The following is an 18,001-nucleotide window of genomic DNA, read 5'->3' as shown; positions in this document are numbered from 1 at the left end:
ATAGTAAATGTTTAAGAAATGTTGATTATCCTTTTGTTGTTTTTTCTTTGAATTTGCAAGCACTTTAACTCACAGTTTAGCACTTTTATTCAGTATTCATTAATTTTTTTTTGACCTTGTCATTGTAACTAGAGAGATTACTTTTAGTTTTCTAGGGATAGAGATAGCATGCATTGTATAGTTCTCTTTAGCTCCAGCACCTGGCACAGCAACGGATATGTAGTTGGCATTCAATATGTACTTAATTGATATTATCATTGCTGAGTATATTGTTCTTGGTCTTGAGTTTGATAATTCTAGCTATCCTTAATTGAGTTCTTTTATATGCCAGACACTGTTCTAAACTTAGCTCCATATTATCTCATTTTATCAGTTAAAAAACTGTATGAGAGTTCTCTTAATATTCCCATTTTTTTAGGTGAGGAAACTGAGGCACAGAGAAATGAAGCCTTTTGCTCAAGATCAGAAAGCTAAGTTGGGGTGCCCAGCTGGCTTAGTCAATGGAGCAATGGAGCATGCAACACATGATCTTGGCATTGTGAGTTCAAGCCCCACATTGGGCATAGAGCTTACTTTAAAAAAAAAAATCATAAAGCTAAGAAGTAGTGTAACCAGGAATAACACACAGGCAGTCTTAATTCAGAGTATGCTCTTAACCATTACATGTTCTGTCTCTGGTAGGGTAAATGGAAGATTGTACTTTTGATATTTAGCACTCATGTTCAGTTTAGTTTAGACCTTATAATATAGTGGCTACTTTTTTAAAGTCAAGTAATTTTCATTGTAGCTATATGAAAACAATATAAACCTGATTTTCAGAGTAGAACAGTGGGATGACTTCGTTGACATAATTACCACATAGGCTATCATTTTCCCATTTGGTATAAATAATGTTTTTTTCTTTGAATTTATTTATTTATTTATTTTTAATATACTATGATGATAATTGCTTTGATATGACTAGACTTTATTTGGATTAAGGTTCATTTGGAGATTCATGGGTGCCTGGGTGGCTCAGTTGGTTAAGCATCCAACTCTTGATTTCCACTCAGGTCATGGTCTCAAGGTGATAATGTTAGGGTTGTGAGACTGAGCCCTGCATCAGGCTCCATGCTCAGTGCAGAGTCTACTTGATATTCTCTCCCTCTGCCCTCCTACAAGTAAATAAGTAAGTAAGTAAGTAAGTAAATAAATAAATAAATAAAAGCTTTAAAAAGTTTATTTGGGGATTCAGATTCTTCTTAAAGCTGATATCAGCTAAAAGCACACAAAGAGTGTTCAATTTTGAGTAGTTGATAATGTGGATATCAGCTGTAATGTACAATAAATTGATTTGTTTTGTAGTCTTCATAAAAGTTTTAGCCAAGACATGCTTTTAAAAATAGGAGGTCAATGATAGAAATTGAAGCCTAGTTTTAAAAATAACAAAATTGCTTACACAGAATTTTTTTTTTAAGATTTTACTTATTTATTAGAGACACACACGCAGGGAGACAGAGACAGAGACAGGCAGAGGGAGAAGCAGGCTCCATGCAGGGAGCCCGACATGGGACTCGATCCCGGGTCTCCAGGATCACGCCCTGGGCTGAAGGTGGTGCTAAACCGCCGAGCCCCCCGGGCTGCCTGCTTACACAGAATTTAAGGACTTGTCTTTATGTTTGGCCTAGTCATCTGATTTCCAGGAAAAATAGCATTTCAGAGACTATTATTTTCATCCAAAATGTTGTAATAAGTCAATATAAGGAAAAGATTTTATTTACTAGAATGCTTATTAGAAAAGGAGTTTTTGGGATCTCTGGGTGGTTCGGCGTTTAGCGCCTGCCTTCGGCCCAGGGCATCATCCTGGAGTCCCAGGATCGAATCCCGTATCAGACTCCTTGCATGCATGGAGCCTGCTTCTCCCTCTGCCTGTGTCTCTGCTTCTCTCTCTCTCTCTCTCTCTCTCTCTCTCTGTGTCTCTCATGAATAAATAAATAAAAATCTTTAAAAAAAAAGAAAAAAAAAAAAGAAAAGAAAAGAAAAGGAGTTTTCTCATTAACCAAGTTGACCACAAAACTCTTAGATTCAACCCATTTTTGTAAAAATCTTTCCAAAAAGTATCACTTCACTTCATTGTAAGTACACTCCAGTGAAAATAATTGTGTATGGGAACATTCTGTTCCTTTCTGTGTTTTAGGTTTACTAAGGGATACAATTCTTAGATATAAAATAAATGGGTCATCGAGTCATTATTTTTGAATAAATCCCTGGTAGTGGTGGTTATGGAGGGCAGTATACAAAAAGTTCTGTTTCTTTGGATTCCAGTAAAGTAAGATGCTACTGTTCTTATGATTTGAGTTTTGGGGTATCTGATACTTGAATCTTGCTGGAAACTTTTAGGAAAATATCTTAATATTCAGAAATTTAGAAAAAGTTGATGGAGCCTTCGATTAATTCTGGTGTTTAGCTAGCAAATGACCCTATAAATCCCTTTCCCCCACACTTCTGTAACCCCCCCCCTCCCCACAACACATTCAGGTAACCTCAACAAAGTCAGAAAAGTCTAGATGAAAAAAATTCTCAGCTGAGAATACACAAAGAATAGCTGATTATTTTAAAAAAAGATCTATCTATCTGAGCACAAGTAGAGGGAGTGGGAGGCAGAGGGAGAGGGAGAAGCAAGCTCTGTGCAGAGCAGCTGCCTGAAGTGGGGCTCGATCCCAGCACCCTAGGATCATGACCTGAGCCAAAGCCAGATGCTCAACTGACTGAGCCACCCAGGTGCCCCAAGAATAGCTGATTTTTAATAGATTTTTTCCATGTTCTATAAAATCTCCATTGTTCTCTGGGGTATTTAATAAACTTTTTTTTTTAAGTTTATTTTATTTTATTTTTTAGTAATCTCTACACCTAGTGTGAGGCCCGAAATAACACTGAGATCAAGAGTCACATGCTCTTTCAAGTGAGCCAGCCAGGCACTCTGGGTATTTAATAAATTTTCATAGATGATTAATACCTTGATACTTTGACATATCTCTAGAGTTTCTAAGGAGAGTTCTTTATAAAGACAGTCAATAAGATGAGATCTGTTTCCTTGAACTTTTTGTAAGATCTACCTTAATGTGTCTTCGTATATTCAACTAACTATTTTTTGGAGGGGTGTGTGTGTTGTTATACAAATTCAAAAATGAGTAGAATGTGGTCCTGGCCCTCCTGAGGCACATTCTCTGTCCAGTCCCATTTGTACACAGGTGGAACCTCTCTAAGCCAAACTGTGGTTTGCAAAAAACATTCCTTGGTTGCATAGCATCATTCTGGTACTAGAGCTTATTTATTGTTAAATTTTAGCATTGAGCAGTAATGGGAGAACGTTTATTCCTCATATAAAGATTTAATGAGGGGGGATCCCTGGGTGGCGCAGTGGTTTGGCGCCTGCCTTTGGCTCAGGGCGCGATCCTGGAGACCCGGGATCGAATCCCACATCGGGCTCCCGGTGCATGGAGCCTGCTTCTCCCTCTCCCTGTGTCTCTGCCTCTCTCTCTCTTTGACTATCATAAATAAAATAAAATAAAATAAAATAAAAGATAAACCAGCCCTGCTGGGCCTCCCGGTCCCTTTGTCTTTTATTTAAAAAAAAAAAAAAAGATTTAATGAGGAAAAAAATCTGAATCCCACAAATACTAAGTATAAAAATAGTAAGTACTCAGTTTACATTAGTTAAACCTGAATATCACATGTAATTGGTGAAAAGAGACCCAACAATATGAAATGACTTGCTTGGTACCATGCATCTAGTTAGTGGTCAAGTGTGGCTTAGAAGTCAGGTGTCATTATTCTTAGCACATGTTCATTCATATTTCTGCTTTAAAGAAAATGTCATTAAATAAAAGGAAGATTAGTTCAACCAACAAGTGATTTATGTACCTGTTGGTTGCCTGGCACTCTGCTGGACTCTGGTAAGTACACAGGAATGTTCCCAAAGGTAGGAGGGAAGAGAGTAGGTTAGAGCAAGGACGTCAGACTACCCCATGGCAGAGAGCTATTAAGTTAGGGAGGTAACAGATAAGCAGGGTGTGGCTAAGTGGAACACTGGAATTGAGGCCTGCCCTGTGTCACTACATTCTATTTCCTTAAAGTGTCAGCCTTTTGAGAAAACATAACGTGGCACAAAGAATATAGCCATTGGAATTTGACCTGGGGTTGAGTTCTGGTTATTACGACACTTTGTGGCTGCTTATTTCATTACAATTTGAAGTCCTTGCTCTAGCTTAGAAGGCCCTATTATAATCTGGCCTCTCTGCTTCTTCAGCCACTTCTCTTACCCCTCTCTTGCTTGCTCTACCGTAGGCACAGTGGCCTCCTCACTGTTCCTCCTTCAGAAGAAGAACTCTCTCTTGGGACTTTGACTTCCTACTCTGTTAGAAAGCTTCTCTGCCATTTATTTGTATGGCTTGATCATTCACTTCCTTTAGATCCCTTCTCTGTGTTACATTCTCAGAGAGGTTTTCTCTAACCACATTATGTAAGCTAGTACCATCTGCCCACCCTGGTTTTCCAGCCCTTACCTGAATTTATTTTTCTTTATAGTACTTATCACCACCAGATATATGTTTATTGTCTATCTCTTTCCTTTAAAATGTTAGCTTTTTTTTTTTTTAAGATTTTATTTATTCGTGAGAGACACACACACAGAGGCAGAGACACAGGCTGAGGGAGAAGCAGGCTCCCTGCGGAGAACCTGATGCGGGACTCGATCCCAGGACCCTGGGTCATGACCTGAGCCAAAGGCAGATGCTCAACCCATGAGCCATCCACGTGCCCTAAAATGTTACCTTTTTAAGAGCAGTTGTCTTCTATAGCACAGGACAATGTAGAGTAGGTACTCTGAATGAATGAATGAATGAATGAATGAATGAATGAATGATAGAATGAGTTCTGTAACATTCATGAGCCTCAGTGTGCCCATCTATAATATTGAGATAACAGTGCTTATTTAGGGATGCCTGGGGCTCAGATACCCTCCAACAACCTCTCTGGATCGTTGCCTGTTGACCAACCCAAAAGCTCATCAGATGTAGTTCAAGAGTTTTTATAGTGCTTAATCTAAATCTGCAGTGCCTATCATTCTCCACCCCCACCACCATTTCTCTGAAATCAGTGTGTGGGGCTGAAAGTTCCAGTGTAATCACTTGGTAGTTCTGATGACTAGCCCCACCCAACTTAAGGCTATCTAGCTCTAACTCACCCTAGGATCATAAACTCCTTGTGCTCAGAAGTGGCTCCTTGTGGGGCACCTCAGTAGCTCAGTCTGTTAAGCAGTCGACTCTTAGCTTTGGTTCAGGTCATGAGCTCAGGACGCTGGGTTCTAGCCCTGAATGGGGCTCCCTCCTCAGGGGGCAGTCTGCTTGAGGATTCTCGTTTTCCCTCTCCCTCTGCCTCTCCCTGTCACTTGTGCATGTGCACGCTGTCTCTCTCAAATATGTAAGTAAATCTTTTTTTAAAAAGGAAGTCTCTATGAATAACAAAAGACACTCTTATTGTACACAAAATTCCAAGGGTTTTAGGTGCTTTTTGCCAGGAACTGGGGACAAAGACCAAATACATTTTTTATTATATCATGTCAAGTTCCTAGCCCAGTGTCTCTCATGTAATAAATGCTCAATTAATGCTAATGTCTGCCCTCTAATAAATTATTTGTATGGCTAGCCAGTTGATAGCTCTAGTGGTATCCTGATTCCAATTTGAGATAAGAGGGGAAATCCCACAGGTTAGTGATGAAAAATTGTTATTTATATCTTATAGAATGCTGTCTTAGCAAAATGCATTCATTATAAGGCATACATGTTTCTGCAGAACCATGAAGCTAAAAGTAACCCTCACTTAATAAAAATAACTGATATATTTTAGGAAAATGGGTAAAAAGGCAAAATTTTAAACACTTGAACACTGTATTTCCATTATAAAACAAAACAAAGCATGGTCTCAAAATAAGATAAAACCATAATTTGAGGTGCTACAAGTTTATATATTTTTGACTTTGGAATTTTTGCTTTGTAACACCCATGATGCAGTAATTTTGGCTAAAGAGAAATAACTTGTACATATTTCTAAGGATTAGGTTGTTCAATTTATTCTTAGTAGAGTCACCTAGCATTCAATTATATTTTGCTTAATCGTTTATCAGACTTAGAAACTGTTAGCTTGTGAGTGTTTTGGTAAGGTAACTGGTACTTAATAAACTTCAGCTTGCCTTTTTACTACTCTCTTTTTTTTAAAAGATTTATGTATTTATTTTAGAGAGAGAGAGCATGAGTGTGGGGAGGGACAGAAGGAGAGGGAGATAGAAGCAGACTTCTCGCTAAGTTCAGAGCCCATTGTGGGATTCCATCTCAGGACCCTAAATAAGATCATGACCTGAGCCAAAATTAAGAGTTGGACTCTTAAATGATGCCCCTTGTTTTACTACTCTTGGTGACCAAATTAGGAACAAGGTTATGATTGAACCTCAAATTTTGTTATTTTAAAGAATATCCTATCATAAAGAACTACTAATTTTTAAAGTTCAAAGTTCTAAAAAGTAAGTTTATTTTTACTAGATAAGGAAGCATTGTATGTATGTTGTTTCCTTAACATATACACATGATGTTACATAATATCCATCAGTTTCCTCCTCATCTCCCAGTAAGCCAATCATTTGGCAGTCTGATCTCACAAGTGAAATTTGGCCCTTTCCAAGGAGACTGTGTTTTGACTGGAGGAGTCATATACCTATTGTGTTATCTCTTGAAGTTCTGGTGAAACTTGAAGAATATCCTGTTTCCTCTGGGCAAGGAGTATTCTATTATTATTTTCTGTATTCTAGCAACTTGGAATAGAAGATAGTGAATGGTCTTGAAAATCAAGCAAGGGCAACCCTGGTGGCGCAGCAGTTTGGCACCGCCTGTAGCCCAGGGCGTGATCCTGGAGACCCGGGATGGAGTCCCACATCGGGCTCCCTGCATGGTGCCTGCTTCTCCCTCTGCCTGTGTCTCTGCCTCTCTCTCTCTAGCTGTGTCTCTATGAATAAATAAATAAAATCTTAAAAAAATATATTAAAAAAAAAAGCAAGCAAGCAGGGTACCTGAGTGGCACAGTCAGATGAGCATCTGACTTGGTTTCAGCTCAGGTCGTGATCTCAGACTCATGAGATCAAGCTCTGCGTCAAACCCCATGTCAGACTCCGGGCTCTTCACATTCCTCCCAGAGTCTGCTTGGAATTCTCTCTCCCTCTGCCCCCCACCCCCATATGCACATGTTCTCTCTCTCTCTCTCTCTCTCTCTCTCTCTCTCTCAAATAAATACATTTTTTTTAAAAAAGCAAAGATCAACAAAAAAAATACAACAAAATTCCAACCTCTATAAATGAATGAATGAATGAATCTAGCTCCTTCATCGTTCTGCCAACCAGAAAAAGAACAGAAAGCAGGACACAAAAGAAATAAAAAAGTCAACTACACTTTTAAAAAAGCCCAGAAAGCCCAAAAATATTTAGACTAAGAAAAAAAAAATAAATGCTTTATTTGTGGTGCACAGATCAGTGAGGTACAGGATTATTTATATTCCCAGGCAGGCTGGTGTTAAGAGTGTTTCCCCTTATTGATAGATGATCAGTTCCTCTGGACCTCTGCTTTCCTAGTCCAGGGCTGGAGGCCTAAACATCTAGAATTGAAACATGACCATTTCCAGTCTTAGCAAAGTATCTAGGAAAAGACAGAGAATGTTATCTGAATGAAGCCATGTATTTGTAGACAACATAGTTAAAAGAACATGGAGTTCAGTGTATCTGAGATTGAATTTTTGCCCTGTTACTTATTAATTGTGTACCCTTACATAATTAACTTATGTAAATTTAACTTATAGAACTTATTTAAACGTATTTCTTCATCTGCAAAATGAAGATATACTTACTTCAGACTGTTGCTGTGAAAATTAATAAAATAATGTATTAAAGCTCCTAATATAGAAGTTCCTGGCAGGGGCACCTGGGTGATTCAGTCAGTTAAGCATCTGCTTTTGGCTCAGGTCTTGATCCTGGGGTCCTAGAATCAAGCCCCATATTGGGCTCTCTGCTCAGCAGAGTCTGCTTCTCACTCTCCCCCTCCTTCTGCTCATGTTTGTGAGCTCTCTCTCTCTCTCCCACTCTCTCTCTCAAATAAATAAAATCTTAAAAAGAAAAGTCTCCTGGCACATGGCGGTGCTCAGTTAATGGTAATTTATTATTTTTTTAATGGTAATTTATTATTAATAACAAATGTACATTGTCTTTACCAAAGCGTTTGCTATAGAAAAATTATTGTATATTATGAATTTAAATTTTAATTGTAATGAGTTAATATTTGGTAGTAAGGCCCTTCCAAAGGTGTTGAAATTTTAAGTCAGCACCATGGGAAATGTGGACAATTTTGGAAGTTCTTTGGGAATGATGAACAAAACTGCCATCCTCTACTTGGTGACATAATTATCTATAGCAGAGGGGTGAACCTTGTAATTAGTTTTAGAAGGGAATATATATATCAAATTTTTGGTCATAACATGCTTTCTCTTAGTTGCCTGAACTTATACAGGATGTGCAGAGAGACTAGTGATCTGAGAATTAGGATGCTCATGATAAATGTATTTTTCTTTTAAATAAATCTTTCCCCCCCTCTTCCCAGCTGCTCAGATAAAGAATTTGATGAGCCAACTAGGAACTAAGCAGGACTCAAGCAAACTACAGGAAAATCTGTGAGTAGCTTCCTAACATGGTTGCGTTCTATGAGGGCCCTTTGAGGACACACCTACTGTCTTTGCTGTGTGGCAGCTTGGGTTTCCAGCCTGTGTAGTCAGAATGACAGGCAGTAGGCCATGAGGTAATAGCTGGATCTAGAAGAGGAGCAACAAAATATATTCATGGGTTGTGATCTCTGCTGCCTTTCAAAATCCTTGAGCTCAGATTCTTTCTTCCCGTGGGCAATTTAGCAGAACACTTTGAGGAAGTAGAGGAGGGAACTCCTACCACTATGAAACTGTATTCTGCCTAAATGAGCCTCCTTGTTGGCACAGGACTCTAGATGATCTGCAGACAACATCTAGTCTAGTGGGATTTCCAACTGTAAATATTAGCAAAACGTATTCAGAATGACATGAGGGGCGTCGGAGGGAAAGGAGAGTGGACTGGTAGTAGGGAGTCATAATTCTTTTTATTAGATCCTTCTTGACCCCATTTCTGCTTTTAGAAGTTCTATTCTTCATCTTTAAAGTATCCTGAATGATATTGTTTCCTGTCCTAGACAGTGTGAAGTGAGAGAATGACTTACTACTTGGAGTTTTTTCCAGGGATATGTGAAAAACCTTTGGATGTGTTAGTAATTTCTGGGAGGTACAGGTCCCTGATTGATTCCCTCTTGTTTTTGACTCCCCCCCCCTTTTTTTTAATCTGGGAGGCCTCTTTGCAGTGGAAAAATAATAATGATTAAGTAGTAGTTTCTCTGTCCTTTCTTTAAAACCTTTGTAGAAATGGCCACAGAGTGGAGGAAACCATGACTAAAAGGGGCTCTTTTGTGTTTCCACTACTTTCCAGTCCCACTGAATATAATGCATATTCTTCCCTCTTTCATTTTCTTCCCCTTATACTCCTTACGTGTTTTTACACAGTACAGGGCTTCTTTGTTTTGGAGGGAAGAGCCAGAAAGTCAAGCATGAAGGACGATAGGGAGCCAAGAATAAAGCTGAAAAAGCTCCAGCTTTAAGCAAGAATGTGGGAGTAGATCTTTGGAGGCTGTTCTCTAGGGTAGAAGCTGTGCTTTTAATGCACATTTCATCCAACCCCCAGTGTCTTAATTCTGTCTCTAGTCAGTGGCCTGTGACAGACAGCAGCTATGCAGAACTGCCAGGCAATTCTACATGAGTTTTGTGAGACCTCAGTGTGTTCAAACTATTAGATTTAGATGTGGGGGCAGTTGTTCTTATATTTCTATCAGAATGGCCAATAGGCATTTCTTTTCTCCCCAAGGTTAAAATACCTAATCAGCAGATTTCCACCGAGGCAGGTTCTTTCTGCTGAGTAACATGAAGTGGGTTTGATGGAGTAGTATTTCTAGAATTTTTTTTTGTGAACCTGTGCCTCTGGGAACCCATTCCTTGAGGTACCCCTTTTATTCCTTTCACTGTGAGGCACTCTGAGAACAAGCTGGTACTAACTGTAACAGCTCTCTAGCAGTGGGGATATCCTGAAACATGTCTTTTCTCTCTTAGGCAACAGTTACAGCACTCTACAAATCAGCTCGCCAAGGAAACAAATGAATTACTGAAGGAATTAGGGTCTTTGCCTCTTCCCTTATCTGCTTCAGAACAGGTTGGTATTTTCTGGTGTGTGTGTGTGTGTGTGTGGAAAGGACTTTGTTTTAATGGGAAGGCAATGTGTGAAACAAAAATAACTTGGTCTTTGGTGCTAGGTAGACCTTTTGTGATGCTCAGTTTCCTTATCTGTAATATGCAGTTACGTGACTGTTGTGACAATAGAAAGATTGCATGCACCAGATCTTGCAAAGTGCTGGGAATTTAGTAGGTACTCAGTATCTGCTGCTATTGTTAATAATAACTTACTAACATATTAATAAAATGAGTTTAACCGGTAAAGAAAGTTTGCATCTCTGGGGTTTGGCCAGTAGCTTATGTTTGCAGGCTTGATCCTAGTTTGTTTTGTAGTCAGTTTCTATAAATTACAATAAAATATTTTTGCTTTGTATTTTGTAGTAACTTTCATGTCCCATCATGAGTCATTCATAGGTCTCAGATTGAAGAAGTGCTCAGAGGAAAAGATTTCTCTTTTCAAGTTGTTTTATTCAGCGGTCATTGAAATCCTTTAAAAACACACAATTTTTAACTGGAGTTCATTGTTCTCTTGATGTGCCAGGGCCTTTTCTTCACACATTCCTGAAGTCTGTATGCCTCCTCCTTTATTGTGGGTTGACCTGGTTTACTTATCATTCATGGTCTATCTCAAATCCTCTCTCTTCCAGAAAAAAAGCCTTCTCCATCTACCTTAGGCTACTGTGATTTCATTTTTCTTTTAGCTTCTCTACTGTTTCTGGAAGTGCTTGACTCATTTTGCTTTTTATTATTGAGTTTTTTTTCTGATGATGTTCCATCTCTGATGGCTTTAAAGACAGAGCCTACAAGTTCCCAGTCTGGGTTGTTTTTCATTTTGCAAGTTGTGGCTAGTTGGAACATGAAATAATTTTAGTGTGCTGTGATTATCATTTAAAAAAACAGTAGGAATATCAGAATGTATACCATGTAACAAAGGGAACTATTATGACAGAAAGCTTTCGTTTCATACCTTTGTGTATATATGGTACTAGGTCAAGATGTCACATTTGTACTGCATGCCTCTATCAAAAAAAGTGTGAAAATGCTAGTTTAACCCATACCTGGCAAACTGTTTAGTGAAGCATGTTTAGTGGTTGGAGTTTTGGCGCCCCCTTGCACAAAAGAGAGGAACCAAGACTCTATGCTTTGTCGTCTTACAAAGTAGCTATGATAAAAAGTAGTCTTAATGTACTCACCTTTGGCTGTCCATATATGTGCTGTTGTTATTCATGCTGATATTTCACTTAGGGACCAGTTTTCCTTGACATCCAATATCTCCAATAAAAATTACCCCTTTCCTCCTCTCAGCTGGGCACTTAAGGAATACACACTTGTGGATGGTTTTAGTAGTAATAAAAAACGAATCTAAGGGTCTTGATGAAAGCAGAGTGTTGAAAGTACTTAAGAATTAAATAATAGCCTAAGCAAAAATAAATAGAAAGTTAAATCTGCTATCAGAGAGAGAGAGAGAGAGAGAGAGAAGGATTTAATGTATTCCAAAATCAAATAGAAGTTATTTTTGTATCATGCATGCTGTCATTCCCTTTCATTATCTTGGATCATTAAGACTATGAAATAGATCTGCAAATAATTCTTTGATTCCTCTCCTCTGTTGTGCTGAGTATCGTTTGCCCTTTTGATTCTTTCTTGATCAGATCAATCTTAGCCTTACCACCATTTTTTTTCTGCTGCTGTCTTTTTTTTTTTTTTAAGATTTTATTTATTTATTCATGAGAGACACAGACAGAGAGAGAGAGGCAGAGACACAGGCAGAGGCAGAAGCAGGCTCTATGCAGGAAGCCTGATGTAGGACTCGATCCCAGGACTCCAGGATCATGCCCTGGGCTGAAGGCAGGCGCTAAACTGCTGAGGCACCCAGACCCATATATTCTCTTTTCAGTCTTTTTTATATTCATGTGCTATTATCCATGATCTTGTTGCCAAATCCAAAGGGGTTGAGGTTTTACTCACTTTTCTGTCTCATTTGAAACAGCCCATCCTTTCTACTGAAACTGTCTTCATTCCGAGATCCCCTTTCAGTGTATCTCCCAACTCTGGTATCCCTTGCTAGCCCCTTTCTCTCCGTATGTGGAGTCTCAGCCTCCTCCTCTGACTCTTGGTCTTCCTAGAAGTGGGTGTGTCCCAAGGCTCTGCCATTGACCCTCTCATTTTCTTTGTCTTTGCTTTCTCCCTTAGGAGGCTTATCTATTTCTATGAGCTCCCTGTCACCTTTATTTTATTTATTTATTTATTTATTTATTTATTTATTTATTTATTTATTTATTTTTAAGAATTATTAATTTATTTATTTATGATAGTCACAGAGAGAGAGAGAGAGAGAGAGAGAGAGAGGCAGAGACAGAAGCAGGCTCCATGCACCGGGATCCCGACGTGGGATTCAATCCCGGGTCTCCAGGATCACACCCTGGGCCAAAGGCAGGCGCCAAACCGCTGCGCCACCCAGGGATCCCCTCTCCCTGTCACCTTTATGAACATGACCCCCAGATCTTTTCCTAGCTCTAGCCCTAGCTGCTAATCTCTAAGGACTAGGCCCATATTGCCAATTCCTACTCTAATGTCTCCTCTTGAATATACTGCCTTCATCTAAAATTTAATGTGTTTTCTTGTACTGAATTCCTCCCATCTCATCCAAACCCCTTAATTAAGCAGATTGATAATACTAATTGTCATAAAAAACTTTGTGCCTTGGAATGCTTGAGTGGCTCAGCAGTTTAGTGCCTGCTTTTGACCCAGGGCATAATCCTAGAGTCCCAGATTGAGTCCTGGATTGAGTCCCACATCAGGCTTCCTGCATGGAGCCTGCTTCTCCCTCTGCCTATATCTCTGCCTCTCTCTCTCTCTGTGTGTCTCTCATGAATAAATAAATAAAATCTTAAAAAAAAAAAGTTTGTGCCTTTTGACCTAATATTCCCATTCCTGCAGATTTGTCCTAAGGAAAAATACTAGTCTGGAAACAAATTTCCTGTATTTAAATTCCACCCCTGCCACTTAGTGTGTGATCCTAGGCAAATTACTTAACTTCTCTGTGCCTCGGTTTTCTGATCTGTAAAAATAGGGACTATAATAGTACCTAATTTATAGATTATTGTGTGGATTAAAGCGAATTATTATGTTAAAGTGCTTATAACCCTACTGGTACATGGTAAGCACTGTATTAACATTAGCAATTATAGTGGGACTCACATTAGTTTTATTTACGATAGTTAAAAACTGGGAACAATCTAGAAGGAATGTTGACATAAAATTTACTAGATCAACTTGATAGAATATTATGTAACAAAGACTATAATTGTGAAGAGTATGATAACATGGAAAATGTTTATGATATAGTTAAAGGTAGTATTTTTGTGGGGCACCTGGCTGGCTTAGTCAGTGGAACACGCAACTCTTGAGCTCAAGATTGTGAGTTCAAGCTCCACACTAAACATGGACCCTACTCAAAAAAAAAAAAAAGAAAAAGATAGTGTTTTTCAATAGTGAGACTATAGAATGATGATTTTTCCTTCTAATTGTTATGTTTATGTGAAAATAAAAAATCCCAGAAAAGGGGGAAAAAGTTCTTCATCTAAATTTGCTTTCAGTATTACCATAATTCTCCCAGGTGTGATATTTAAGTCATTCTTGACTTTAGTCCCCTTGCAGCTCTTTAGCTAGTCACTAAGTCATAATGTTTCTTAAATTCATGTCTTTGTGTTCCCATTACTGATACAGTGTCCTCCCAACCTTTAACCTAGAATATTGCAATAGTCTTTTTGACATATTTCTTTCTTCCATCCTGTTCTGTACATCATGACAGACTACTTTTTCTAAATTAGCATTTTGTACCCATCATGTTTCCTTCTCAGAAATCTTTGTTGCTCTTTGTTCTTTAGTGGTTGAATCCCAAACTCATTAGCTTGGCATTTAAAGTCTGCTCTGGGCAGCCCCTTCTGTGTCTTTCCAGTTCTTTTAGCCATTCTCATGAAAAAACCTTTGGTTCTAGCCAAACTATCTCCTTATAGATCCTCTTCAAATTTTTATTGCCATGCCTTTGCTCACACTGTTTTCTTTCTTGGATTTGCCTTACTCTTTCCATCTGCTTATTCAGATCTTTTTCTTCTTTCAGTGTCCACTTTCTCTTGAGGCCTTTTTAACCACTTGAGTTCTTACTGATTATATTTGCCTTTGAACTCCTGTAGTACTGATTGGATATAGCAGTTATTTATAATGACTTGTAACTTATGTGTCTATATCCCTTGTCTATAAGTAGTTGGTAAGCTGTTTGAGGTCAGGGATGAGTTTTTACTTCTGTGTTCTCAGCACATAGCAGGTGCTCTCAGTGTGTGTTTTTTGAGACATAGTCAGTAAGTTTAGTAAAGATAGCCTGTAATAGTATTCAGGTTCTCAAAAACTTTAAACCTCACTACAGTATAAAGGAAAATGATTCTGCAGTTTTCAGGGAAGCTGTGAGCTCAGGGTAGATGAATAGTTTTATGTTAAATAAAACGATCTATTTGGGGTTCAGTCTGAGCCTAAAGTTATTTATTCTGCTTTTAGGTTCTCCAGGGAACCAAAATTCTCAATTGCAGTTCCCTCTGAGATTACCTTACAAAGTAAATGACACAGTTCCCAGGTTTGTCAGAATGAAAGAAGGAAAATTCAGACTTGGCCTATGACACTAATGAGGGGTTTGAGTTAGCAAAGAGCAAACTTATTGATTTAAGAAGAGTCTATTTTATAGTAATTTTCCTGGTTAGAAATCTTTAGGGAGAATAATTTTGCTTTTAATGGAAATTAAAACTAAATTATTCAGGGTTAATATGAAATTTCAAGTCATTGTTTATTTCTTTAGCGCCAGCAGAAACTTCAGAAAGAACGCCTCATGAATGACTTTTCTGCAGCCTTAAATAATTTTCAGGCTGTGCAGAGAAGGGTATCTGAAAAGGAAAAGGAGAGTATTGCCAGAGCAAGAGCTGGATCTCGTCTCTCGGTAAGTTTATTCCCAAAAGAAGATGACCGTTGCAATTTCAGTACATTCTTTCACACATTGTTGGGTTTTTTTTCTTCCCCTCCTAATTCTGACCATTTTGACCATTAGCTTTTATTATCTCCCCCATAATAACAAACATAGACATTAGCTGTTGTGAAGATGCCAGATTGGTACAACCTATATAAAAAAGTATGTATGCAGGGTGCTGCCTGGCTCAGTTGGTAGAGCATGTGACTCCTGATCTCAGGCTCATGAGTTCAAGCCCCACATTGGGAAAGGAGCCTACTTAAAAAAAATTTTTTTTAATAAAAATAAATTTAGGGGATCCCTGGGTGGCGCAGCGGTTTGCCGCCTGCCTTTGGCCTGGGGCGCGATCCTGGGGACCCGGGATCGAGTCCCACATCGGGCTCCCAGTGCATGGAGCCTGCTTCTCCCTCTGCCTGTGTCTCTGCCTCTCTCTCTCTCTGTGTGTGACTATAATAAATAAAAAATTAAAAAAAAATAAATTAATTAATTAAAAAAATATGTATGCCTGTGGTCTAAGACTAGAAAGGAATATGCACAAAGGTTTAAAAAAGTGACAGGTAGGAGTATATGTAATTTCTTTTTTATTATTATATTTGTCTTACATTAAAAACAGAAACAATGAATCTATTTCCTAGAATGTAGCAGGCTAGGTTATTTGGACTAGACCTTCGTGTGAAACAAATTAACAAATGCTAAATTTTAACAACCCAACTTCTCAAAAGTATCAAAGAGCCATGAAAATACTAAGGTCAAAATCTAATAGAAGATGTGAACTCCTAGAGAGTTAAGCTGAACAACTGCTTTTGCATGGAGTTTACTGAGGGCAAACTTGAACTTCAGTTTTGATGTCCTTATGACATGAGGGGGAAGAAAAGCCCAGGGTCCACACAAGGTGAAAAATCTAAAAGAAGACACTTCTTCAATTAAACTGGACCCCAAAAGGCTATATACTTTGGGTATGGGTAAACCAAAAGTAAGCCCTTCTTGCCAATGAAAAGATTGCATCAGCTCTGAGCTGAGCAAGTGGTGGAACACAGCAGGAGAGAGGGGGAAATCCAGACAATAAGTGTACCACAAAGGAACCTTGAGGCAAATTTACTGCCCAAATTCATACTACATGAGTGATCCAAAAACCTCAAACTTTAAGTAGTTCTGGATTGGTAGAGTACAGGTGCCAGGCAGAAGCAAATACAAATCCTCTATGGTTAGACCACGTTATCCTAGCCCTGAAATAATACCATCAAACAATTTTTGAAGTATTACAAGCAGTACAGTGTTAAAAATACTCAAGTACACGAAGAAACAACTCTAAACAAGAACTAGTAGAAATAACAGGTGAAATGGTCATACAGAAACTTCATGTATTAGAATAAGATAACTGTCCTTATTGTATTTAAAGAAAATCTTGCAAACATGTGCAGGAAGCAGGAGACTACAAAAAACTTTGGAAAGGAGTCAAAATATTATCTAGAATTGAAAAAATATAATATGGAAACTAAAAACTTTATGGATAGATGATTTAACTAGAAAATAGAATATATTTTCTAAACTAGAAAATAGAATATATTTTCTATCTTATGATATTATGTATCAGCATGTAGGACAGGGGGTTAAGAAATTAAATAGGAAGAAAGATTATGAGAAATGGAGAATGAAGAGAAAGGATCTGACTTAGTTTTAATTGGAGTTTCAGAATAAGTGGAGCAAACATAGAACAGAGGTGTTATTTAAAGAAGTAATGGCTGGTAATATTTTAGGACTCATGAGAGACAGTGATCTGCAGTTTAAAGAAGCCCAACAAATCTCAAAAGGAATAAATAAAAGGCTGTCATCTAGATGCATCAGAGAGACTTAAAGACCAAAGACAAAGGGGAAATCATAAAAATAGCCAGGGAAACAATAGAATACCTTCAAAGATGCAGTAGTTGAATTGGCAGTTGACTTCTGAAAAAGCAGCAGTGGAAGCCAGTTGAGGGCGATCTTTAATGTTCTAAAGGACAATAACTGTCTACCTAGGATTCTAAACCCAGTGAAAGATATCCAGAATGAGGGCTAATTAAAGACATTTTCAGTCAGAAGTGGGTTTGCTCTCAGCACACCTTACTTAAGAACATTCTGGAAAATGTACTTCAGGCAGAAGGAAGGTGATCCCAGATGGGAAGGCAGAAAAGCAGAAAAGAATGAAGAGCAAAGAAAGTGGTAAATATGTGAAAAGGCAAACTACAGACAGGGAGAAGATACTGCTATATATATAATTGACAAGGGACTAGAATATATACAGAATATATAGAGAATTCTTATGAATCAGTATGAAAAAGATACAACCCAGTAGAAGAGTAGTTTCTAAGATTTTTCGATCTCAGGACCCTATTACACTTAAACATTATTAGGGACACCAAAGAGCTTTTACTTGTACGAGTGGTATCTATTGATATATATTAGAAATTAAAAGTGTGAAGTTTTTAAAATGTTTATTCATTTACAAATAATAATAAACCAGTATATATTAACATAAATATATGTGACATTTTCATTAAAAATAACTACTTTTCCAAAACAAAAATTTAGTGGGAAGAGTGGTATTGTTTTCATTTTTGCAAATATTTTGAAGATTTG

At 38.1% G+C, this 18,001-nt stretch overlaps 1 protein-coding gene across 1 annotated transcript in view; it reads left to right on the top strand.

The window, feature by feature from the left end:
- STX12 (syntaxin 12) overlaps nucleotides 1–18,001 on the top strand; it is a 36,962-nt gene that overhangs the window by 6,331 nt on the left and 12,630 nt on the right. The window contains exons 2-4 of the mRNA XM_026014408.2: nucleotides 8,673–8,742; nucleotides 10,252–10,351; nucleotides 15,221–15,358. Of these exons, the coding sequence (XP_025870193.1) occupies nucleotides 8,673–8,742; nucleotides 10,252–10,351; nucleotides 15,221–15,358 (308 nt within the window). The remainder of the gene's footprint in view (nucleotides 1–8,672; nucleotides 8,743–10,251; nucleotides 10,352–15,220; nucleotides 15,359–18,001) is intronic.

This window comes from Vulpes vulpes, chromosome 2 (genome assembly GCF_048418805.1).
Source record: "Vulpes vulpes isolate BD-2025 chromosome 2, VulVul3, whole genome shotgun sequence".
Classification (NCBI taxonomy): Eukaryota; Metazoa; Chordata; class Mammalia; order Carnivora; family Canidae; genus Vulpes; species Vulpes vulpes.
This window is presented reverse-complemented; position numbering and strand designations above follow the sequence as displayed.